Source organism: Molothrus aeneus, chromosome 26 (genome assembly GCF_037042795.1).
Source record: "Molothrus aeneus isolate 106 chromosome 26, BPBGC_Maene_1.0, whole genome shotgun sequence".
NCBI classification, from domain to species: domain Eukaryota; kingdom Metazoa; phylum Chordata; class Aves; order Passeriformes; family Icteridae; genus Molothrus; species Molothrus aeneus.
In genome coordinates this window covers 4305842-4331475 of record NC_089671.1, presented here as the reverse complement: position 1 = coordinate 4331475, position 25634 = coordinate 4305842, and the positions used below count along the sequence as shown (strand labels likewise).

At 38.8% G+C, this 25634-nt stretch overlaps 1 protein-coding gene across 1 annotated transcript; it reads left to right on the top strand.

Moving 5' to 3' along the window:
- The first annotated feature begins 384 nt into the window (after positions 1-384).
- SUZ12 (SUZ12 polycomb repressive complex 2 subunit) lies at positions 385-24444 on the top strand. Its single transcript, XM_066565900.1, has 16 exons — positions 385-700; positions 3474-3520; positions 3611-3675; positions 8386-8454; positions 10009-10058; positions 11327-11412; positions 12790-13021; positions 13775-13877; positions 15186-15291; positions 16022-16199; positions 19070-19161; positions 19610-19753; positions 20351-20508; positions 21152-21350; positions 21841-21920; positions 22243-24444. Exons 1-16 carry the CDS (start codon positions 400-402, stop codon positions 22586-22588), a joined length of 2256 nt encoding a protein of 751 aa, XP_066421997.1. The 5' UTR covers positions 385-399; the 3' UTR covers positions 22589-24444.
- The last annotated feature ends 1190 nt before the right edge of the window (positions 24445-25634 follow it).

The window sequence follows — 25634 nt, the reverse complement described above, 5'->3', positions numbered from 1 at the left end:
GCCGGCAGGAGCCCCCCCGTACCCATCATGCCCCGCGCCGGAGCGCGAGCGGCGCTTTCCCGCGAATTCAGTTCAAAGGCGGGGGGTGGGGGGGGCGCGCGCCGAGCGCGCGGACCAACCAAACGCTTCCAGAACCATCCGCGCGTCACGCGGGGGCGGGGCTGGCGCCGGCCAATGGGGCGGCGCGGCGCCATACCCGCAGCCAATGGGCGCGCGCGGGGGGCGGGCACGCGGCGGCGGTCGGGCTCGGCGGCCGCGGCGCTGAGGGGAGCGGGGCGGAGGAGACTTGGCGGAGTTGGAGCGCGGCGCGTCCCCCCCCCGCCTCACGCACCCGCCCCGGCCGGCCCTGCCCGCCCCGCACGGTCTCCGTCCCGCCGGGGCCCTCCCGGGGCCACCCCTATGGCTCCTCAGAAGCACGGTGGAGGAGCGGGGCCCAGCTCGGGCTCCGCTGGCGGCGCCGCCGGAGGAGGAGGTGGCGGCGGAGGAGGCGGCGGGTTCGGGGGCTCCGCCGCGGCGGCGGCTCCCGGTGGTAAATCCGGCGGTGCCGCGGGCGGCGGCGGCGGAGGAGGCAGTGGGTACTCGGGCGGCTCCTCGGCCTCCTCGGCAGCGGCGGCGGCGGCAGCGGCGCTGCCCCCCGTGAAGAAGCCGAAGATGGAGCAGATCCAGGCCGACCACGACCTCTTTCTTCAGGCCTTTGAGAGTGAGCACCGGGTCGCCGGAGGAAGTGGGGGCCGAGCCGGAGGGACCGGCCCGAGCCGCCGCGGAAAGGGCGGGAGGAGGAGGGGAGGGCTGTGGGGAGCAGGGGCTTCCGGGGGTAAACACGGTCGGGGGATGGAGGGAGGGAGCGGGGCCGGGGGAGGCGGGGGCCGGCGGGTCCCGGGCGGAAGCGCGGGGAGCGGGGCCGGTGTGCGGGAGGGCGGCGAGAGGCGCCCGGGGCCCGCGGGGCGGAGGGCGAGTGTGTGTGTCTGTGTCTGTGTGTGTGTGTGTGCCCGCGCCCAGCGATGAACTTGGTTCTCAGCAGCGCTTCCCATCAGGCTTTCGGGGCCGCTGGCTCCCTTCCCTCCTCCCGCAGCCCCTGGAGGCTCTGGGCACTGAGGGGCGAGGGGGCCCTTTCCTCTCTGGCCTCTGCCGTTCGAGCTCCTTTCAGGGGCAGGACGCGATTAAGAGTTCACTGTACTTGGTTTTTCTTTGTTTGGCAATAATTTTCACTTAGTCGAGGTTTCGCATTGGAAATCGACCTTTGCGACCCAGGCATTCCCCTTGTGAGAGCTCCACATGGGTGGAGAGTCCCCCTGAATTCGCTAGAAAGTTGTTTGTGGAAATCTGGTTTAAAAGCACAGTGGACCAGTAAACTTAAATTGCACTAAAAGATTTCTGTGCAGCTGCCAGGATTTGAAGGGAATTTTTAAGGCCCTACTTGAAGACACGATCCTGTTTTGGGATTGGTGCTGTCAATGCTCACACTTGCTGTAGATGGTGACAGTGTTGGAGTTTTTGGTGTCGTCTGGAATAAAGCATGGCCGTTTGAGTCCCAGTCCTTTTAACGACGCTCTGTATTCAGTAAATACTGTGCTGCAAATGGGTCAAGTCACAGACTTGAGTTTTAAGAGCTTTTTCTCAGTGCCCGAGGTAGAAAAAATTCTTCTGCTCGTGCCTCAGTGTGTCAGACAAGGGAAGCACAGAGCTGAGCAGGTGGGGATCAGGAGGAAGCTACGGTGTAGCTATACATACATACATACATATATATATATACACATAATCTGTTAACCCCGTGTGCAAATATCATGGGAAAACTGCAGCAAGTAAACACTGGATCAAAGAAATCCTAACACGTGTAATACTGAATTGCATTCTTCCTGACTGTTTTTGTCCCTTTTCAAGGTCATATGCTAGGAAAAGATAAAAGATTTATTTTAAGCTTTTGCTGAGTAATACAGACTTGTGAGACATATGTCTCTCTGCAGGTTGAAGAGTGTGTTTCAGAATTTTTCCACTTGGGAAAATTAATGTTGAAGCAGCAATGTGTTGCCTTTAAATTAAATTCCACCCTTGTGAATGTGACTTAATGTTTTCATACATTAAAAAAATATAATTATGTCATGGGCTTTTTGAGACTGAAAAACATGGGATGTCTTTTCAAAGTTGTGAATACTCTGTATTTTCACTTTGTGGCAAAGTGCACATATCTTAATTACTTTCTTTTATCTTGATTTGAAAAATACGGATTTTATTGTGATATTTTGCATTAAGCAGATTTTCACTGGCTTTCTTCAGGCTTCTAAAAGGAAATACTGTGATCATTTTAAGATTTCCTTCTCTAGCAGTAATACATCTCTTTAATTCTGTGTTCTATGGGGTCTTACATTTGTAACTGTAGAAATAAGGCTGAATCATATCTTTAAAAAGGAGTAAAAAGATATAAAAAGTTGTCCTTTTCTACTTCTAATTAAAGAATTCCACCCAGTAAGGTTTCCAGCTATTTGAAGTAAATGTTTTGCAGTCGTATGAAAAGAAAATTTTATATTTCTTTAGAAATAAGCTTTGTTTTCTTTATGTGGGAGATGGAGGCAGAGTTACCAGCCTTAGTATGGCCATCAATACATTGTCTCTTTTCTTTTTTCTCTCCACTTGATGTGTATTAAGTAATTTATAAGCTTTTTGCTGATGTTACTTTGTGACGTTGACTTTTATTTCAGTTCAGATAGGGAGTAAATTTCAGTTTAGTTTGGAATTCTTGTTAGAAATAACCTGATCCGGACAAAACCCTTCTTGTCCTGATTGAATTGGTTAAAACTAAACTGAAGGTCCTTCTCTTGGCTGTAGGCAAGTCTTGATCCTTTGAACGTTGGTTCTCAGACCTGTTTGAGATGATGCTGTGCTTTAGTGTCCATTTTGTGAACAGCTGAATTATGTCCTCTCCTTCTGCCCTTGAAAACATTAGTTGCTCTACTAAAAACAGCATTAATTTCCCACCTTAGAATGATCCATAATGGATCACAGTCAACTGACAGTCCCTGTTCTTGTTTCAGTATGTGCTGCAAGTGACCTTGGTACTTGCCAGAAGTGTAAAGCAATCAGAATCCAAATTACCTGGCTGTGTAAATTTATTGTGCTCTTTTGGTATCATAGCAGACGTGTTCATTGACTTCATGAGGAAAACTTTCCTATATGACCATAAGTTGTGATACATTGAGGTGTTTTTTCTGCCCCTTAATGATACAAAGTCTGTAAGAAACCCATTTTGTGGAAAGCAGAGCAGTCAGAGTTGAGTTGTGACCCCTGATTTGTGGCACCTTAAACAAGAAGTTGCTTTGTGTTGTAGGGTTGGTGAAGTAACCTTGAATGGGATAACTTGATGGCTTTTGTGATAATTGTTTCAAAGTAATTGCCACACTAAGATACTTTTTGTCATTCTAAGACTGTCTTTCTGGGGGTATAAGTTGCATTGGGTAACCTGTGTTCCTTTTTCTTAGAACCAACACAGATATACAGATTTCTACGTACCCGGAATCTAATAGCAGTGAGTAATTGGTTTTATCACTCCTTTACTTTGCACTTGTAGAAAATTTTAATTAAAGCATAACCATTTTCTATTTTTTCCCCCCTGCAGCCAATATTTTTGCACAGAACTCTCACTTACATGTCCCACAGAAACTCCCGAACAAATATCAAAAGGTAAAATTGTTTTTGTAAAGTAATCCTAAAATGTTCACCAAGTAGCAGAAGTCCAAAAAGCAGTGGAGGGTAACATCCTGTTTTCTTTTTGAAGAACTTTAAAATGCATACTTCAGTGTACAGTTGATTTCTGAGACCTAAGAGGCATTTTGCAATGTCAAGTGTATGTGTAGCTTTATCCATCTGACTTCTGTGGATATTGGGAGTATTCAAATGTGGAGAACTATCTGCAGAATCTAAACTAATTCTCCCGTGTTTGTTTTCTATTTTGGAGGACAACTTATTAAAAAAAACCCAAACAAAACTGTGTTACATCCCAGCTCCTGTAATCAATGGTGCTTAATCATAATCATATGAAACATTGTATTTTAAACTGTAACCTAACCAGTTGTTTTTAAAAAAATCAAAACACAAATACAAAACTATTGGCTTTGTTAATTAGTTTTGAAAGAATCCAGTAATTATTTCTGTAGTTATTTTAAAAGCTGGAAAATAAAGCAGGTCTGTTTATAGAATTTTAGAGAAACTCCAGCAAATACTTTGGCAAGGTTGCTTTGAGCCGGATACACCTGAGAGATGGGCTTCAGTTCTGATATTGCAAAACAGTCATTCCTGTTGGGTGAGGTGCTGCAGCTGCCTGTCAGTGGACTGAAAACACAGAAACACTGCAGAGGGACAAGTGCAGTGTACATTATTTATTAGCAGAATCACAAGGCCCTTCCAGTTACTTCCCCTTCGCTGAAAATCCTTTGTTAGAGTTCAGAATTCTTTTGTAACCTGAACATTTAGTCTAAAATATTTTAGCACCAAAGTTCTTATTGCTTAGAAACAGTTGCTGTGGGACATAAGTACAACAAATATGCAACAAAATGTGATTATGCAGACAATTCTAATTTAGACTTAATATTTATATCTAAGGGAGGTAATATTTGCATGATCTATTGATCAATAGAATTTACATATTTTTAATTAAAGGAACTGTTTATGGCATTATTTGATCTCTTGGATATTGTTTAATGTTCCTGCTATGAGTTTTAATGCCACAATATAACTTTTTCTTACAACTGAATCCATAACATACAACTTCAGGTACTTAGGAGAGGTAATGATCAGATTTATTGATTCTTTTAAACTTGAAGTTGCAGCTTACTTTTTCTTTAAAAAGTTATCAAAACAAATTTTTTGCTTATTTTAAAGTGAATCAGAACAAAATGCTAAGAAATTATTTTCAGGCTGTTTTGTTTTTTGTGGTTTAGTTTTCTTTGGTTTTTCTAACTAGAATTGTACTACAGGAAGTTCTTGCTTATAACTTAGATTAATTCATTATTGATTGAAATGTGTATGTTACCTGAAAATGTTTGTTTGATATCTGCTACACTTGCTGGGAAGCAAGAGACAATTCTTTGCCTGTGCATTGTTAGCCACTGTTCCAAATTTCAGTTGATTCAGCTGCACAGGTAATGCTCGATTTCTGTTGGAAACAGACTAATTTGTATCAGTTCCCTGAACACTTTGTTTTAGAACTGTGAGTTTAGCTGGGAGGTGTTCTAATAACAGGTTGTTTCTTTCAATAGTTCTGTCAATGCTAATTGAAATCATGCCTGTAATTAATTTTAAGAAGATTAAATAAAAGGTGTGAGTATGTTTTCTTTATAAAAACACAATAATGCAACAGAAGTGAGCGAGCATAGTTGAGAGTGAAAAAGACAGAAAGTAATTGTGAAGTGTGTTTCCCCCTGGGTTCCCTCTGCCCTTTCCATGCTCACTCAGTACTGTGGCCCTTCTCTTTCAGCCCACTTAAAACCACAGAAGTTGTAATTTAAAGGTAGTTTTGACTTAGGGATTGGTGAAAGAGTCTTAACTGGGCTTCCTGAGGGGATTAGCAGGATCCTTGTTTGCTGATCTGTGCTGGTAAATACTTACAGATATGCTCAAGACCTGAATCACTGTCCTTCATTCAACACAAGTAGTTAAGGTCTATGATCTCGTTGTTTTGGTGAAAAGGGGACTTTAAAGAGAGAAAATATCTGAGCTAGAGAAGATCATCCTGAGGTTAATATTAAGAAAAATCCATGTTTTGGTGTCACTACAGTGAAAGTGTTAGTAGAGTTCTCTTTGCAAAGAAGTCTTTTCTGAAACTGCATCACCATTAGCCTTCTTATGTGAACTATACATGTATATTAATTTATTCCCCTAGAACTCCTAAATGTTGCCATTGTTAAATTCCTGATAATTTTGATTGCCCTTTCAGTAAACAGTATCATAAGTAAACTATAAAGAACTAATCTCTGAATTTAATAGACCTTACTTAAAGAATAGTAACTATGACTCCACATCTTTTACCTCCAGCTCTATGATAGTGTGAGAAAAATGCCAGACAAATTTATCACTTGGAGGTAGGGAACTAAAACTGCATTTTTACCAGGAAATTATCTATTGATATTGCTCCACATGTTTAATACTGAGAAAGTGTTTAGAAAACCTAGAATGCTTAGAGCATAGGGAGCATGTGTCAACCTGGGCTAAAAAGGTATTGAAATTGCTGTTTATTGGAGAGGTGATGGGCTTGGGTGAGCTAATAGACTTTGTGTCTCTGGGTCTGTCTTCAGGTGTTAGTATATTATTAGGCCAAATTATGGAGTTGGAAAGAAGTTAGTAACTGTTAATAAAATTGCTTCATGTACAGTATTTGGATAAAGGAATAATTATATTATTTATTGGCAAAATAATGGCATGCTATGATGTGACTTCTAGTACTTTGCTAATTATTACTTTTCTTGTCTGGAATAAGAGTGGGTGGAGAAAGGAATGCACAAGATGCACATACTTGTTACACAAGTGAATGCTGTCTTGAAAATCCTGAATGTGAAGGATGGTTATTATAAAAACTTGATTTTGTCTGTTTTGCATGGGAGCATGGTAACATAAATAGTAATTCATTTTAAAGGAATTTCTGCTCTTACAGGTTAACATCAAAGGCAAAAATTTTTTATTAGTTGCTATTTTTAGTTTCTTGGAAAGATTTCTTTTTTTTTTTAGGAGGGCTCTCTTGTTTTGACTAACCTGAATCTGGATTTAGCAAAGGCTGTGCCACGGTTCTTTTTGAATCAATAATGGTCACATACTAAATTCAAGTTGGGTCAGATGTTAGTATATTTTGTGAAAGATTGTTAACTTTCCCCCTTTCTGGGATTATGTTTGTCTCTCAGCTGGTTTTTGGCTCGTATTGGGCTCATGACGTGACTTTGGTCAAAATCTGTTTTAAGCAGTTCCTCAGTCTGGAGAAAGCCCTCTCAACTTGCTGTTCTGCAGAACAGTGGCTGATTTTGATGAGCTGGAGCAAAGTGCACCCAGAGACATTTTTTACCATAGAATCTGAAACTTTTAATAAATTGCTCTGTTCTTAACATCTCTTGCTTTAAAGTTGAGCACTGCAATGTTCATTTTAACAATCCCACGTTTTAGTGTAGGTGAGTCAGTTCTTCAGTCTCATGTGTGACTCTTGGGCTGAGTAGAGCTTTGAATCAGTGATTGTTTACTACACAAATCATAATTGTTTTTCTCCTTGTTATGAGTGCAGCCCTGTAGTTTTTGTTGCCCAGTGTTGCTGTTTAGTCCCCATGTGATGTGTAACTCAATCATTCTCAAGCATTACGTGCTGACTGCAGACAGAGTGACATCAGTGTTTCTTCAGTCAGGGTATTTCTGTAGACAAATGCTTCCCACTTCCCCAGAGCATGGTGTTGTTCCCTGTGCAAGAAATCCAGTGTTTGGCAATGGCTTATGTTCTTCTTACTCCATTTTTCTAAGGTATAAATGTAAAGGAAAGATGCTCTCACACTCCTGTGTTGTCACTGTAATTAAGTGCAATTTTGTGGGCATCTAGATCCAAGCATTAACTTGCCTTTAATGAAAACTGGAGAGACTGTTCTGTAACATGCTGAATAACTTCTGCTCATGAGTGAGTTTTATTTAGCAATGAACATGAAATTGTATGTATGGTAGAACAGGCTGAACATACGAGCAGGAGCAGACTGATGTCAGAATTACAGAGAGGAAAGATTTGAAGTGGTTATTCTCTATGACATTGTTGTCATTGGTTGTCATTGTGCCCTGTTTCCTGTGAGTGGGTTCCAAAGGTTGCTTCCAAATTCGTTGCTCTTTGCATTGTGTCCATTTAATAGAAATGTATGGAGAAATAAGGGTTTAGGGTTTTAATTAGGCTTTTAACTCTTTTGTCCTATAAGGTTTTGAGTGATTTTCATTATTATGCTCAAGATTGAAATAGTAATGACTGAGGGGCTGACATGTCAGTTCCTGGTATGTGTAAGTGTCAGTAAAACAGGAAGATTGTCTTTGACAAAGCTGAAATGTGGTTAAACATGTTCTTTGTAAGGGTTTCAATATGTTGCTGTTAAATGAAACTTCTTAGAGCAGTAGGATTACTGTTGCAACGTCTGGGTTTAATTCCTTGTATTATTTTTGATACTGCTTGAGAAGCAGTTGTATCCCTTATAGCTCAGTCATGATACTAGGTCTAAAAAAGTATATATGTGTCTAAAGGGTGTTTTCTGAAGAGAAGGCTAAAATGGTATATATAGACAGTTTACATGGAAAATCAAGTGAAAGCTCAGGCTGAATACGTTTTCTTGCTGTAAGTTGTGGGTACAGTGGCTGTGTAAAACTATTCTTTTTGCTTTTTCCTCACAGGAAAACATTCAAAGTAGATGAGATGTTATCAAAAGTAGAGAAAATGAAGGGAGAACAAGAATCTCACAGGTACTGTCCTGCTGTATATTTGTGTGTGTGGGTACAAATGAGGACATACATGGGCTGTGAATCACAAGTCCTTTTGACTGATGAAGTGCAAGTGATAAAGAGTCATTACTTGAAGCAAGGTAGTTGTTGTTGGAAATGTTGCTTCCAGAATCTTAAAATGTGTGTATGTATGCTGGTCACTTAACTTGGAGAAAAGCAGTATTGGGAATATTCAATATTTGTTGTGGCATCTCCTAGAATGTGTATAGAAACCTCAAATAGGTATTTACCTTAACTTTGTTTTTAGGAGGGTCAGTTGTGTCAATAAGTAATCTGTGTGTGTTGGAATTAAAAGTAAAAGGGAGGTGAATTTGGGAAAATATGAAGTTTTATTACTTGTAGTTTATGTGGTTGTATGTTTTCTATTTTTAACCTGTTCTTTTCCCACAGTGTTTGCAAATCTTTAGATTACTTCAGAGGCAGCTGTGCTATATACAATGTTTCAGACTACATAGTCTGAAACAAACTTACAAATTTGGTGTTCTAAGAGGTTTCATGGGTTTACTATATATTATTTTTCTTAATTATATTTTGCTCTATATATTGTGTTTAGTTGCTTTGTTGAAACAACATGGAGTATTGATTTGTGTGTGTTGTTTTTGTGCTTTCAAAACTGTAAAAAATGTTCTTTAATGTGGAAAAGTAACATGGATGAATGATGCAAGTTGGTGTAGATAGAGTCCTTTGAATACTTGAGCTGTTGGGCATTTTTGCTGGTCATCTCAGAGCTCTTGGGAATCTTTGTGTTTAAAAATAAGTGTGGAGTGTCAGGTTGTATCTGCCTGAGAAGTGAAGTGCACAAAGTTTTGTCTGGTGGGACAGATTATGTTTTTTTCAATGTGTCCTTCAGAAATACTGAGTGGTTTGAGGACCCTTTTAAATCTAGATTTATGAATACCTATTTTCAACAGAAATATGCCCTGAATGTTATGATTTGAATTAAGATGTGTCTATGGTCAGCAGAATAGTCTAGGCTGTGGAACAAAACAGATGCAGTTATTATTTTGATTGCATATGTTATGAGTGATTTGGACTTGATTAAACTGATAGCCTTTATTTCTAAAGGTGCAGGTTCCCCTTGTAAAGATTCTCATTACTGTGCCTGAAATATTTGTTGGTTTGGTTTTCTTTTAATTTACACCAAGCCTGTGGTTCAGGGTGAAATTCTAGAAAATCTCCCCCAAAGCTGAGCTTTGTTGCTGATGACTTTCCAACAGATGTGTTTGCCTGCCTGTGAAGGCAAGATCTCCTGTCTTCAGGCAATGTTCTTCTACTGTAGTGTTTAAATTTTTTTTTTTTAAATATCAAGTCATGGAGTACACAGAATAAGTCTGTAAAGAGAAAACTGATGTTCAGTTCTGCATCAACTGCAATTGCTGTATCCAGGCAGTTTCCAAGTTAAGAGCATGGACTGAATCATTAGAGTTCTGTACTGAACATCAGTGAAGTGGTTGCTGTGAGAAGAAAACACTTATTTGTTCTAACATTTCCCTTTTTTTCCCCCCTCCTGTTTAGCTTGTCTGCTCATTTGCAACTTACATTTACTGGGTTCTTCCATAAAAATGGTATGTTTGCCAATTCATTCATTCCACTGTTAATTTGTATAACACCTTTGAAATTAGTAGAGATCTGTGAGGGGAATATTTGAATGTTTTTACTCTCTGCTGTTTGGATGCAGGTTTTAATTGACTTGTTCAGCCTGTCTCATTAGTTCTAATTCAGTAGTGCTTTAGAAATGCTGTAGTGTAATTGTGATGTTAAGAAGATAAGCCTTCAGGGTTTTAGTCAAAACAATGATTTTGAGAAATCCTTCAAGCCATCATCCATTCAAACGGAAATAGACCTTGAAGAAAGTGATTCTTTCCCAAGGAATGTGATTTTTCTGGGAGTGTGTCTTTGGTGTTTGAAGTAGCTTTAAAAAACCCCACAGCCCTCAAATAGTTGGAAGATTCAGTGGCTTCTATTTTAAAGTAGAAGTGTAAGAAAAAAAGTTGTCAAGTTGAGTCTAGAAATGAAGGAAAGCCATGTCAACGATTATAAAAGCCTTGGAAATCATATTTTAGTGACTTGAAGTCATTCCATAGTGTCTTTCAAGCACATGAGGATTTGCCTCTCAATATCAGAATATTGGATTTTCTTGACCAGAATGAAGAGCTCTCTTGTATTTTATTCTATTCAGAGCTCTGAAAGTAAAAACTGTTTTTCCATTAAAATAAAATGATATTTCTGGATTTTTGGTTGCCATTGCTGATCACACCACTGGCAGCAGCTGCCTTGAAGATTCCAGGCTCTAGGAAATTTATTGTGCAGTCTCTGAAACAAAGTCTTATTTTCTAAGACTTTTTTTCAAGTTTGTTTGAGAGTCCTTTAAGAGATATTGTGCATTTATTTAGCCTTGCATAATATTTAAGAGGGAGTGGAGGTGTAATTTTGTTTTGTTTTCCTATATGATAGCGTCTAGAGCTTAAACCCAAATTTTAGGTTTGCAAGCTGTAAAGAAAAAAAACCTGGGAATAATAATTCAACTCATCTGTAATTAGCATATTCTAACTGTCCTTAAATCTACCCATAATATTTTTCTCTGTTATAAAAAGGTAACAAGCTTGCTGTTTTAAACTTTAGAGATCAGCTATGCTTTAAATCAGCCAATATGAGAATAATTAGGATATATTCTCAAGTGGAAATTTGTAAGTTTGGGAAGAGTTGAAACTTAGAATGTGGTTAGAGGTCTTTGGACCTGGGATGTGCCTGTGGTTAAAAAGTAATTACAGGTGGATTTATATCATTGAATAGATTTTCACTTTTTCAGAACTTAAAATACTTTTCTGTTTAGATAAGCCATCACAAAACTCAGAGAATGAACAAAATTCTGTAACTCTGGAAGTACTGCTGGTGAAAGTTTGCCACAAGAAACGAAAGGTAAAAATGATCTGACAAATTATTAATATACATTAATGCAAAATGTTTAGCTGCTTGTAGAATATATAAGTAACACTGCCTTATAGTGATGCCTCTGTTGAAATTAGCCTTTGAATTTAAGAACTAATGTATTCAAGTTGTTTTCTATTGGATTTTGCACTGCTTTATGAGAAATGAGTTTCAAAAAACATTCAGCTCTGTAAATTGAATTCAGCTTGTAAATCACATCCACTGGTGTATTTCAGCCACTTCTGGTTTTACCTCAGTTTTTGTGTGTCACATCACTAAAGTGTTCATTCTCTTGTGATGTCCAGAGGCTTAAGGAAACCAGGCAATCACCAAATCATAAAGTAGCCTGTGCCTTTCAGAGTTTAGGAGTAAAAAGGAACAAATTGTAATTGTTTCAAATTCCTCAGTCATTTGCCAATTCCTCTCTTTCCTTTTTCTGTACCTGTGTTTTTTACTTTGGTTATTTCAATTATTGCAGATTTTAGCTACCATAAATCATAAACAATTTTATATTTATTTTTAAAGCATCTTTGAATTTGCTTGCAGTTTTAGCTGTACTCATTTCACATCAGTTGGCAAATTATTTCCCCAACTACAAGAATATGGGAGGCTCAGTAATGCTTTAGGTTTTAACTAGAAAGGGAAAGATTTGCAGTCAGAGCTGTGTGTTCTTCCCTAATGCTAGGCTGATTTGACAGGTTGTTAAGAATTAATACTGTTTCTAGCCAATTTTGTTAATTATTGTAGTATGGGTAAATGTAGTGAGATCAGGAGGTACTAATGCTTATTCCAAATGTTTTGCTGCAAATTTCGTATTTAGGCCATCTTGTCTTGTTTTCCCAATTCTACACAATGTTCAATGATCTCTTTGAGAGCTAATTGAATATAATAAATCCTAGGCTAAGTGGTAAAGAACTACCTAAGTGGTTCTTTATCTCACAGATAGCACAAAATACACTTTGAAATATTGCAAGGAGAAGATAGAAAGCCTTTGGAAAAAAAAATATATATAACCAAAACATTTAATTTCTTCAGGTAAACAGAATTAAATGAGTATTAATGACTGTTCTACAATCTTTTTAAGTGCCTCATGTTAGTGTTATTTTATTCACATAGAGAAAGATGGCTGCTGCCAGAAAGGGTTATAGAATGCCAGTTTTATTTATATTTAAAAATATCTGGGTTTGCATTTAAAATCTGGGATTGTTCCAGATTTTTTTATTTATATCTGTTACAAGGCTTATTATAAGGCTTATTTTCAAAAGTTGGCAGAACAAATGCAGTTTAGAAATGGCATCAATTTAAATACTTCACGTCTTTACTTTGAAATCTAAAAACCTGAACCTTATCTTTCTTGTTTTGCTGCAGGATGTCAGTTGTCCCATAAGACAGGTTCCTACAGGTAAAAAGCAGGTGCCTTTAAACCCAGACCTCAGCCAAATAAAACCAGGCAACTTCCCATCACTTGCAGTTTCCAGTAATGAGTTTGAACCAAGCAACAGCCATATGGTGAAGTCCTACTCACTGTTATTCAGAGTCACTCGCCCAGGAAGGAGAGAATTCAATGGACTGATCAATGGCGAAACGAATGAAAACATTGGTAACTTCAGCCTTGAAATCTGCTTTTGAAATCTGCAGGGTTTGTCTTGTGGGCACATGTGGAGCTGTCTGGATGAGCAGTGGTCACACTGTCACAAGGGCCAGTAGTAACTGAGTGATTGAGCTTTTATTTGTTTGCAGTCTCTTTTGAGATGGGGCTGAAATTCAGCTGCTAGCTAGAAATTGTGCTTCTGGTTTTGTGTAAATTTAACACCACTTGTTACTGACATGATGCTGAAGGTGTGAGGCAGCACTGCTGGAGATGAACAGTGCAAGAGGGCCCTGTGGTCACTGAGACTGTCCTCATTCCTCCACCAACGCTGGTCACTGCTGGCTCACTGTGGGTGCTGTCAGTGTTTCTCAGCAAAATGACAAGCCAATAGAAAAATACCTCAGTAATAAATTTTTAAAAGTTATTTTCTTTATCTTGTTGAGAAGTGTTACAACACAAATGTTACAGCTTGGAGAGTACATGTAGAATGAAAAACTTTATTTCTCACTATTTTATAGCCACAAGAGGAGGAAGATCAAATCCCAAATTCTTATGCTGACAGAATAATACAATGAAATTATAAATACACGAGAACACACCTAAAATATGATTACTGTTAAGCTAAGTGGTCTTTTATTGCATTGTCCTTCTCTATTGTATGGCACAATCAATAGCCAGTTATATTTGTGAGTGCATAGAGACTGTTGGATCTTTTGAATCTGTGCTTCTGTAATGATTGAATATCATAATTCTTATGTGCAGATGTCAATGAGGAGCTTCCAGCTAGAAGAAAAAGAAACTCTTCAAATCGTGAAGATGGGGAAAAGACATTTGTAGCACAAATGACTGTATTTGATAAAAACAGGTAATATTGTAAAAACAAATATAGCTTATATTAATCATTGTATTAATCATTTTTAATCATCATAATATTAGAAATTTGATAATAAGCTTAGTATGTTCTTTGTTACAGTGTAGATTGTCTTTGGCTGCATTTTAGTTGTTATTTACAATAAGAACTTATGCTTATGGGTTTTTTTTAAAAGAAAACCTACAGGTTTCATAACACATTTTATACTGAGACCTATTCAGTGACTACTGTAAATAATTCCCATCTGTGAGCTTGAATATTGTCCTGGTAATTTGCATCTGTTTGTCTGTTCCTTGCCAGTTTTTGACCGAGTCATTTCTCTGGTTCTGTTCAAGATCAGTGACAGCATAACTAAAAAGTTAAACAAAGAAAAGGTCTCTGAAATACCCTTGCTGCTTACACTCTGTTGAGTGCCATAATTTTTCCTATGCCCAGAGTGTTGCTGGTGTAGTCACAGGTCTCATTCTGCTGACAGCTACAGAAGACATCAGTTCTCCATTACTATAAGACAATCAAACAAGTAAAAATTATAACAGGCCTACTCTGTCATGTAGTTTAATTATTTGTTATCATGATACTACTTAATGTATTTCAAGGAAGGTGGAGTGTGGTGAACTCACGTGTCAATAGCTTAGAGCACTCTAGATCCAGTTAAAAAGATAAGGACCAGACCATTTCCTGGGTAGACATTTTGGTTGTTTGTGCTGCAAAGGATCATAGTGCCAGCAGCCAAAATACAGTACATGAAAATAAGAGTTCTTTCCATGGAAAATGCAGGTCCCAGGCAGAGGTAGGTATTTACAAAAATGGAGCTTGAAGAAAAACTCAGACTAATTCTGACAAAATGGTTGTTTATCCAAATAGGGTTTTAGAAGCATATTTTGAGAAGAGTTTTGAAGAAATGTTCTTTTCTAATCTGTATCTTAGAAGTCTTGACAGTGTTTTGTTCTTTTCTATTATTTAATTCCACTGGATAACTTCAATATGCTAAGCAACATATGAACTGTTAGAGGGTTTTGTAGTGATGATAAGCAAGGGCATTCTCAGGCATACTGTTGTATAAATGAGACTGATTTGCAGCAGAACCAAATAATGCATAAAAATGTATATATTTTTGGTTTAGTCTTTAACATTTTTCTTTGTTGTGGATGATGTTTGGCTAAGATTTAGACCTAGTCAAATAAATTTGCCTGAAAATATGTTTTTAGATTCATGGAAATTTAATTACTGTGAAATAGTGTATTTTAATAGACAAACAATAGAAGAGCCTTTTTACACATAAGGCATATTTTGTCTTGACAGACGCTTGCAACTTCTGGATGGGGAATATGAAGTGGCCATGCAGGAAATGGAAGAGTGTCCCATTAGCAAGAAAAGAGCAACATGGGAAACGATTCTGGATGGGAAGGTATGGGTTGTTTTAGTGGCCAAGAAACCAGGAAATAATTCTCTTTGGGAATGTATGGACATACATTTTAATTTAGCTCTCAATTTAGAAAGCTTTGGCTACACTGAATCATTAATACAAACAGATGTCAACTACTGTAAGTATGGCAGCTGTCTCTTTTCAGTGACTTCTGAATTCCTGACCTAGAAAATCAGGCAATTTAAATGCTGTTCTAACAAGTTGGACATATCAAAAAGGAGCAAACTGCTGAATATTTAATGGGAAGAAAGAGGAACCCAGACAGGTGTGATCTTATGTACATAGCTTAAGAGAGCGCTGATAAAATGTGGTGGTGAAAAGAGGAGGGTGTATCAGTGTAGGAGGAAGGGTTGAGCAGAGAGAAGTTGTTAACTGAGGTGAATCAACACTCAGTGATGCAGTGATTGTACTTACACAGTCATGCTCACATGTCCTGGGAGAGTATGAGTTGTAAGTGATCGGAGAGAAGAACATGAACATTCCTGATGGTTGCAAAGTATTTGTGTCTCAACATGATTATATAGTTATGAAAAAAGCAGAGATGATCCAAATTATGTAGTAAAAGTACAGTTATAAGCTCAACTATCCTGATCAGCCTCTACTTGCATTAAAATAAATTACATCAGTTTATGTTCTGTGAATATTTTCTCATGATTGTTTTTATGAAGACACTTATTCTGCTGGGTTTTTTTTTACTTCCCCCACTCTGCAGAGGTTGCCTCCATTTGAAACATTTTCTCAGGGACCTACACTTCAGTTTACTCTTCGTTGGACAGGAGACACAAATGATAAGTCTACAGCTCCTATAGCTAAGCCTCTTGCAACACGAAATTCTGAAAGCCTCCCTCAAGAAAACAAGCCCAATTCTGTTAAACCTACTCAGACTATAGGTAAGCAAACTTTGGTTTTGCTGCTGAATAATCATCTGCTTAAGCCTTTGGTGCTTAGGGCTCACTGGTGCAGCTGCTTCAGGTTATTCTCAGCAGGAAAAAGCAAAACTGAGTGGGCTTTGTTGTATCCCGTACTTTGTAATTTTTTTAAGGTTAAAAGCTGTACATCAGGGCAATATTGAAATGATTATATACAATGCTCATAAAGCCTGCTGTGAAATACATTGGGGAAAATCCATCACTAGGATTTCTGAGATTGTCTGGTTTGCCCTACTCCAATTAGTGTTCTGTAAGTTTCTGGGTTTATAGGTGCCCTACTTTCAGGTGGAATAGAGTTAATTTTCTTCCCAGTGGCTGCTTTAGTGCTGTGTTTTGGATTTAGGTTGAGAATAATGTTGATAACACTGATGCTTTAGTTGTTGCTAAGCAGTGTTTAGACTAAGTCAAGGACTTTGCAGCTTCTCACACCACCCCACTATCAAAGAGGCCAGATGACACAAGGGGCTGGGAGGAGACACAGCTGAACCAGACTGGCCAGAGGAATAGTCCATGAATGGCTTCATGGTCAGTACAGAAACTCAAAGGAAAATTGGCCTAGATGCCATCTTTATTTTGTCTCACTTCCAGTTGTTTGTGACTTTGTATTAGAACCTTGTGTAGGCAAGTGAAGCTCAAGGACATCTGGAAAACTGAAGTTGTACAGAGAACAACAGGTTGCACCTATTGTTTCAACACCTGTGAATACACCTTGACTCTGGATTGGCACCCAGTTCACTTCAGAGTAATCAGCATTTCCAAGCTTGTAACTAGATTGGGACTCTGAGAGTAAGGAATCTTCTAGGTCCCTGTTGTAGAAGTGATTATTTGGAGTGTAGAAGTGATTATTTTGGTGGTTCTGTCCCCAGGCTTAGTCTATGGGGTGTGCAGTGAGGCACTGGTAGTGAAGAGTTGACAGTGCTTTGGAGAACTTGTCCAAAATGGCATTTCAGTCTGAGTTTGTTGATGTTTTGGAGATGGAGTGGTGACAGCAAGGAAATTACTATTATGAGTAAAACACTGCTTTTCCAAATGTGGTTTTTATGCAATTGTGTTACAGTAAATGCTGAGAAACTTAATGGTGAGACTTTCTAAGAGTGGTGATTCTTTGTGCTGTGTTTAGGGCTTTAGTGTGATTGAAAAGTGAGATCAAGAAGAAATTTCACCCTACCTGTGCAGAAGCCAATGTCTAGAATGACCCCTAACATCCTCAGCCAACCTTACACGCATCTTTCTCTTTGGAAAGAGTAGAAGAATATTTAAATAAGACTGATACCTGTTCCCTGAATTGAGTATTTTATCTGAGCTACAGATTGCAGACACTTGAGTTTCTTCCATTAGGATGAATGGCTGACAGTGCACACAAACATGAAGTAATTCCAGCAGAACCTGGGAGGTCCTTGAACTTTTGCTGTAGAAATTGTTCTGTTTTCTCTTTACTTCCTTGTACTAGGCTTCCTTGTATTTTAGAGTTCTTGGAGACCTGTATTGTAATTTGTTAGGCAGGTTTTATGCTCAGACTTGCAAAAGAAGTGAGAGTTGAGTTGACTAACTCCAGAAGGTGTGTGCTAGTTTACTGCAACAAATGTAGAGGCAGTAGGAACATGGCAAGACTGCGTTGCCAGTGTAACCAGAAACACATTTTTTCTTCCATCAGAAAAGCTAAATATTCCAGTAAATTGATAAAGTTACAGCCAGAGCAACCTTCTCAAATAGTACAGCCAACTCTTACACACAAATATATTGCAGTGTGATGTACAGCATTGTAGGGTATTTGTTATGGTTGTGCTGTTTGCAGTGTCTGAATACCATGAGAGTGAAAATTGTACAAAACTTCTATCAGATATTCTGATAAAGATCCAGCCCATCTTTCCCAATGATACATCAGTTTGGTGTTGTCATTTTACTTTGGCATATTTCCCAAGGCAGACCAGTGGAATAAAGACATCAAAGACTTTCTAAATATGGCAGCTTAAACTTTGCTGTAATTACAAAGTTCTGAAAGTAACTGAGCCATGGAATTGGGATTTCTCTGATGTGGTGCAGGCTGAAGTGTTGGGCTTCCTCTCTTTTTCATACAGACAGAAAATAGAATTTCCTTTCTTCTCCAAAATATTAAATATAAAGTAAGTGCATCTTCTAAAAATTAGGTCAGTAGAGCTGAGCCTTGTTTTCCCATCTTTATCACCATTCAGAAGCAAGTAGGGTCATTGCTTGGTTTCTCTTGAGGGCAGATTTATAAACCTGCTTAGTTACGTGGGGCTTCTCGTTAACTCTATGAAATCAAATACTGATATAGATTAAAGTGTATGGAAGAGACTCAGAAGCAACTAAGCAGTGCCATTACACATACAAACAGTGTTCAAGGGTTAAAGTTTCAGTTGAATATTTTGTGTGTTTACTTACATTTCTGCTGCCTGTTAGGAGACTTGTGGAACTTCTGAAATCGAATTTAAGTGGTGTGTTTGAATGCAGCAATCTGAAAGCAGGGATGGCTTTTATTTTCCAGCTTTTAGCTATACATAAAGAATTCTCTGCTGAAATGGAGTAAGAAAAATGTTGCTTTTTACCTGACCATTTTTAAGTTCTCTGAATGATTCTTCAGCACTTGAGATAATCTTGTGTTGGAAGTGGGTTTGCCTGTAGGTTTGTGAAGGAAGCTGAGCACCCAGACTTCCTTGTTGCTGGTAGGAGCTACTTATGTCCAAGCACATTCCAGTATCCTGTTTCCTTCAGCAGCAGTGCCCTTCTCAGGACTTCCATAGTTGGGTAAGAAAATGTTTGTCTGTTCCTGTGCACCAAAGAAACGTGTGTCTGCATGTGGTTTTTTTCAGCTGTGAAAGAATCTTTGCCTACAGACCTTCAGACAAGAAAAGAGAGAGATGTTTTAAATGAACCTCGACAGAAGTTGCGAATATTTTACCAGGTATTGGAAATAATCATTAAAGGGAAAAACTAGAATCTAAATACTGTGTGGGATTAAAATGTTTACTTGGGAGCTGGGTAGAAATTTCTATTTGCCCTTTTTGTGGATGCCTTAAAGAGTCTCAGATTCACAGACTGAAAGCCATTCCACAGACTCCTCTTTATGGAAGTATTCTAGAAGACTAATCTTGGGGGCACATCTGATGTTCTGAAAGACAAAGAACATTCCTTGTTAGACTTCTGGAGGGAGACAGGTGGGTCTCCAATGGGAAACAAAATGCTTGAAATACCAGTGTTTCAGTACACTGAGCTCATGTAGTGTTCCCAAAATCTAACTATTGCTGTGGAGGTCTCCTGTAACGACATCCAGCTTGGTTTTGGGGGTTGGAAGTTAATGAATGAAACCCATTTGGTGCTAATTCTGCTCTGCCTGTTCCTGTTTCCACCAGTTTCTTTACAACAATAACACGAGGCAGCAGACCGAGGCCCGCGATGACTTGCACTGCCCCTGGTGCACACTGAACTGTCGGAAACTCTACAGTTTACTCAAACATCTTAAACTCTGCCACAGCAGATTTATCTTTAATTATGTTGTAAGTAACCATTTTGTAGTTCAGCACTATGAAACTCTGTACAGTCTGTCACAGATGCTACAAAGGCAGGGATTCTGTTTCCAGCTTAGTAAGCTGTAGGGTTGTATCTACAGGTTAGAAGCTGCTTTCTGTGAATTTTGTGTGTTACATGGAGGGGAAATATTGTCTTTGTTTAAATCGATATATATTAAATAATGCTGACCACTGGAGGCTGAATTCTAAATGTAGCTACTGTTTTTGCATCAATGTGTTCTTTGATGTAGAAAGCAATGTAATTGTATATGGTTGGAAGTCTCTTGAAGCTCTAGGAAATTTAGAAATGTTCTTACTAGCAGTCTTTTGCTGCTACTTTGCTTAATTTTATAATTAGTTTTGAGTGGTTTTATACAAAACAGTAAAATAGTATAGAGCAAGGAAGTTTTAATGTAATTTGCTTCTAGAGGTTAAAAATTATTTGGTTGCTGTGAAAGGAAACTTAGAGCCGTATCAGGTTATTGAGAGGTGATATTTAAGGTATTCAGAATTTAAAGGTAACTTATTTAAACCTCTTGATGCATTGTCATTACTGTCTGCTGAGTATTTGCAACTGTGCTGCAGTATCATCCAAAAGGTGCTCGGATAGACGTGTCCATCAATGAGTGCTACGATGGCTCCTACGCCGGGAACCCCCAGGACATCCATCGCCAGCCCGGCTTCGCCTTCAGCCGCAACGGGCCCGTCAAAAGAACTCCCATCACACACATCCTGGTGTGCAGGTAGGAGCTGGCAAACAAGCTCTGTGTGGGTCACAGAATCAGCTCTGTGTGGGTCACAGAATCAACTAGGCTGGAAAAAACCTTGGAAATCAAGTCCAACCTGTGACCTAACACCACCTTAGCAACTAATCCATGGCACTGAGTGCCACATCCAGTCTTTTTTAAACACCTCCAGGTCTGGTGACTCCACCACTTTGCTGGGCAGCCCAATCCAATGCCCGACCACTCTTTCTGTAAAGAATTTTTTGGCCTATAAACCAGATTTGTGATACCTAGGGATTTGTCAATCTGCAGGTGCATATACACAGTGCTAAATTTCACTGTTATGACTAAATAAAATGTAACTGAAGGAGGATAACGTCACCCATGATTTTTTTTTATCTTTCCAATTGAGATATCTATTCATAACAATGTAGATCTCTTTAACTGCCTTACCCTAAAACTTTTCTTCCCCAAAAGGTGAAGTTGGAGGGTTGGATCAGGAGCTCTTCCGTTTTTAATGGGGATTATTTAATTGTTGGAGATTTCCCCCCCTCAACATTTTTGCAATCTAGATCCTAAAATAATTGGTATTAATCAGTGGCAGTTGTCAGTACTTGCATCTGTGATGTGCTGGTGACAGCAGTGACCTGTCCCTTGGCAGGCCCAAGCGCACGAAAGCGAGCATGTCGGAGTTCCTGGAGTCGGAGGACGGGGAGGTGGAGCAGCAGCGCACGTACAGCAGCGGCCACAACCGCCTCTACTTCCACAGCGACACCTGCCTGCCCCTGCGCCCCCAGGAGATGGAGGTGGACAGTGAGGATGAGAAGGACCCAGAATGGCTTCGGGAGAAAACCATTACTGTAATTATTCCATTTGTACTAAGTTATTTCAAGGGGATTGGGGTTTTTAAAAGATGATCTGCTGTTGGTTTGGTGTATGTTGTGAAAATCCTGCATTTTGGGAGCAGAAAATTTTGCTGAACTACTGTTGATGGAAATTCCTGGAATCAAAGTTTGTTTTTTCAAGTATGCATTCAGTTTGCAGAATTAGTTCAGTCCCCTTGTTTTTGAACAAGTTTTCATTGTTTGTGGCTGCCTTTCTCCTTCAAAGAGAAGATGCTGTAATCAGGAGGACACAGTTTGGGCTGTATATAATAAGGATATTATTTTTCATCAAAAGTCTCTACATCAAATGACATTTTGCTAACTTATTTGACTGCAAAGCCTGAATTTTCTATATATATTTTTGTGTGTAAGTTGAGTTTTGGGTATACTTTCACTAATTGGCAGCAGATACACAGTTCTGATGGATGTGTTTGTTTCTTTTCCTATCCTTCCTCACAATCTCCAGCAAATTGAAGAATTTTCTGATGTTAACGAAGGAGAGAAAGAAGTGATGAAATTATGGAATCTTCATGTTATGAAGCACGGGTATGTTACTGTGCTTAGTTTTGATATAAATAAATTATAGTATAGATTTGGTTGATCATTTTGCATTGTAATTCACTAAATACTGAAAATTCAATTGGCTCAGCTGTTTAGGAAGGGATCATTAAAGGATAATTTGTAATAAGCTTTTGAGAGTTTAAGCTTTTGAAGAAGTTGTGCCTAGTAGCATTTGGGCTTTGAAAGAAAAATTATTGGACTCTGTAATAGCTGCTCTCTGCTGTTATATTGATAAATCATGTTGTAGAGTATATTTTTGTTTTTGAAAGTGTTCTGCTTGCATAATGATGGCTTTCTTATTTGACAGGTTTATTGCTGACAATCAAATGAATCATGCCTGTATGCTATTTGTTGAAAATTATGGACAAAAAATCATTAAGAAGAACTTGTGTCGAAACTTTATGCTCCACCTGGTCAGCATGCATGACTTTAACCTCATCAGCATCATGTCCATAGACAAAGCTGTGGCCAGGCTCCGAGAGATGCAGCAGAAGTTGGAGAAAGGGGAATCGGCGTCCCCGACGGACGAGGAATCTTCCGAGGAACAAAGTGGGACAGCAAATGGATACAGTGAAAATACCATGAGAGAGAGGATTTCAGAAGTGGAAAGCATCTCAGGTGTCACGAAACAGAGCAAGAAGCAGAAGCTCTGAAGTCAAAAGTCAATTGTCATTCAACGGACAAGCATTGAAGTGACATTCTAGGGTGCATGAGCTCTATAAAGAATTACACACAGAAATACAGAGATTCCAAACAGGCACTGCTGGATGGAAATAAATGATTTCAACAAGGATATTGTTTAAACAGGGTTTTTATTCAGTTACTTATGCAAGTACTACATGTATATTGGTTTTGGTGATGTAATGACAATATTCTAAGAGTTTGAGCATGAAGAGCAATATAAAAATCTTTTTGTAATTTTAGTAATTAGTGTCTTAAGAACTTTATGGAATTTACATAATTTAAGTATATGTAAAACCGTTTTTTATATTAAGATTTTTGCATCTGTATCTGGCTGTTTTTCCTACCATGAATTTGTGAAACATTAGGGAAAGGGGATTGGGATACAGTTTCTGCTTTTCTTATTTAGAAATTCTCCAGTTAGCTTTTTGTGAAAATAACGTCTGACTATTTACAGTTTAACCTTGATCCTTGTATTTGAAATCATTTATCAATTGATCATAAATTACAAATCAATTTTTTTTACACTAAAAATTATCAGAGTTGGCAAACTTAGCACTTCCTTTGTCTCGTGCCTGTTTGGAAAGATCTTGACTTTTCACGTTCCAGACACAGTGAAGTACCACCTTGGCTTTTTGAGGTTTAACCAGCAGTTTGGGTTTCGTGGATAATTCTGATGTATTGATCACCCAGTGTACCATTTTAAACTTGAACATTTAGCTCCTTTATATTTTTATTACACATCTACACAGCTACAGAGAGGGTTTGGGTGTGGCCCCCTGTGCCTGGGCTCGCCCATCCTGGGTGCCATGCTAAGGCTGGAGCCTCGTGTCCGTCTGCAGGCGCTTCCTGCGAAGTTCTCGCCTCAGCACAGACTGCAAGGCCAGGCCGTGGGTTTAGCTTTGGCTTTCGAGATGCCACTCTTGAGGGAAAAATGCACTGTAAAATTGGACCAGAAAATGTGTTGCACTTCTTATGTAAGTATTCTGTGATGTATTGTATTCAATACAGATACTAAGATGCTGACTAAACTATATTTGAGCAGTTTTGCACTGCTGTTAACACATTTTATGCATACGTTTACAGATTTTTTCCAATGGAAAGTGGTTTCACTACTGGTACAGTATCAGCACCGAAGGGTTTTATTCCAGCAAGCACTGTGGTTGAGTGACATCACCTCAATTTTTTATTATCCTTAAAATATTTCATTTTTCATATTCTTTATTTATAAAGGAACAATGCTGCTGTAAATACAGGTATTTTTTGTTTTTTATTTCATTCCATCACCATGAAATGCAGTTCCCTATTTGTTGAAGGGGTATATAAGCTTTCTAATGGTGTCTTCAGAAATTTATAAAATGTAAATACTGATTTTGATGGTCCTTAAGATGTGTTTAACTGTGAGACTATTTAACTAATGGTGTGGATGTGATTTGTCATCCAGTATTAAGTTCTTAGTCACTGATTTTGTGTACAAAATAGGAAAGAGGGAAACTGCAGCTTTTCATTACAAACTCCTTGAATTGCCAGCTCTGTTGAGTTTTAGCAAACTCTAATTATGCCTCTGGATAGTACATCATGCATTTCTCTCTGGCTTTAATTTGCTAAAGCTGTGCACATATGTAAAAAAATAGATTATTTTAGGGGAGATGTAGTTCTAGAATTATTGCTTATGTCATTTCTTAAGCAGTTATGCTCTTAATGCTTAAAAGAAGGCTAGCATTGTTTGCACAAAAAGTTGGTGATCCCCCCAAAAATAGTAATGAAATTACTTCTGTTCAGTAAACTTTGTATGTCATGTCAATTTATAATAAAAGCTGAAAAAATCCCCTTGTTTTCTATTTATAAAGATGCATTTTCTATTTGTACCTTTGGAGATGCCATGTAAGCTGGTTAAAAAGAATTTGAACGGTACAGTAGATGTAAAAAGAAAAGATACCCTACCCCCAAAAAAAACACCCCAAAACAAGTTCAGCTGTTTAAATGAACCATTGTTTTTCATTAAATGTTTTATTTGAAATCAGCTTTTGTACAAGAAGTTCAGTAATACAAAATCTGCCATGATGGGTGTCCAGTCATTCCATGTGCAGACACCTCAAGCAGCACCTCTATGAACTCTCTTCTGCATGGCTCAAAATTTGCATGTGCTCTCCTTTGCCAGGTTGTTACAGTTCTATTTAAGGTATCCATTAATTTCCAGGGTTTTAGCCAGATTATAATAACTTTCATTCTCCTTTCTTGGGTAGGACTTGAATACCTGAGAAGGGTTTAAGTTGTGCTTTACTGTGCAGAACTGTAATTTTTAAGAGTGCAAATGAAACATTGCTTGTGTTGTCAGTTACAGAATGAAGATTTGTGTTGTTTTAACATGCAAGTGGTTAATTTTTCAGAAATTTTACAGAGTATTTGGCTTAAATGGAGTAAAGTTTAAAGAAGTGTCAGTTTAAATCCCATTTCTCTGGGACTGCAGAGGATGGATGCTCCAGGTACTGTGGGACAAGTCAGGAACTGACTGTGGAATGGCAGACACTGGAAACCTTTTTACATGTTAGGATTCAGATCCTGAAATGCAGGTTGTGCCAGCTGGGCTCTGCAAACTGGACCTCAGGCTGCAGTTGGGCAGTGTGTTCTTGTCTTGAATATTGTCTGGGTTCTCCTGATCTGGCCTTCAGTGTGCTCATGGCAGGTTTTAATGATGTTTGGTACTTGGTGATCACAACATGTTTGTGAACCCCAACCTGGAACCTAATATGATTTGAATTTTTAATTCAGTGCATTAAACACTATATTCAAAAGTGGTAGATGAATTGTTAACCTTCAGTGTACATTGCTTGGAGTGTGTCTTGAATGTAGCCCTTGAATTTTGAGGGGTGGGGTAAAAATTCACTGCCTGGAATGAAGCAGTTGCCCATGATTTGAAGTGTTCTGATTATTTATCTGATCAACAAAACAAAACTCCCAACCCATACAATCCCCCAGACCAGAAATTTGGTTTTACCTCTGGGAATACAGGAGGCA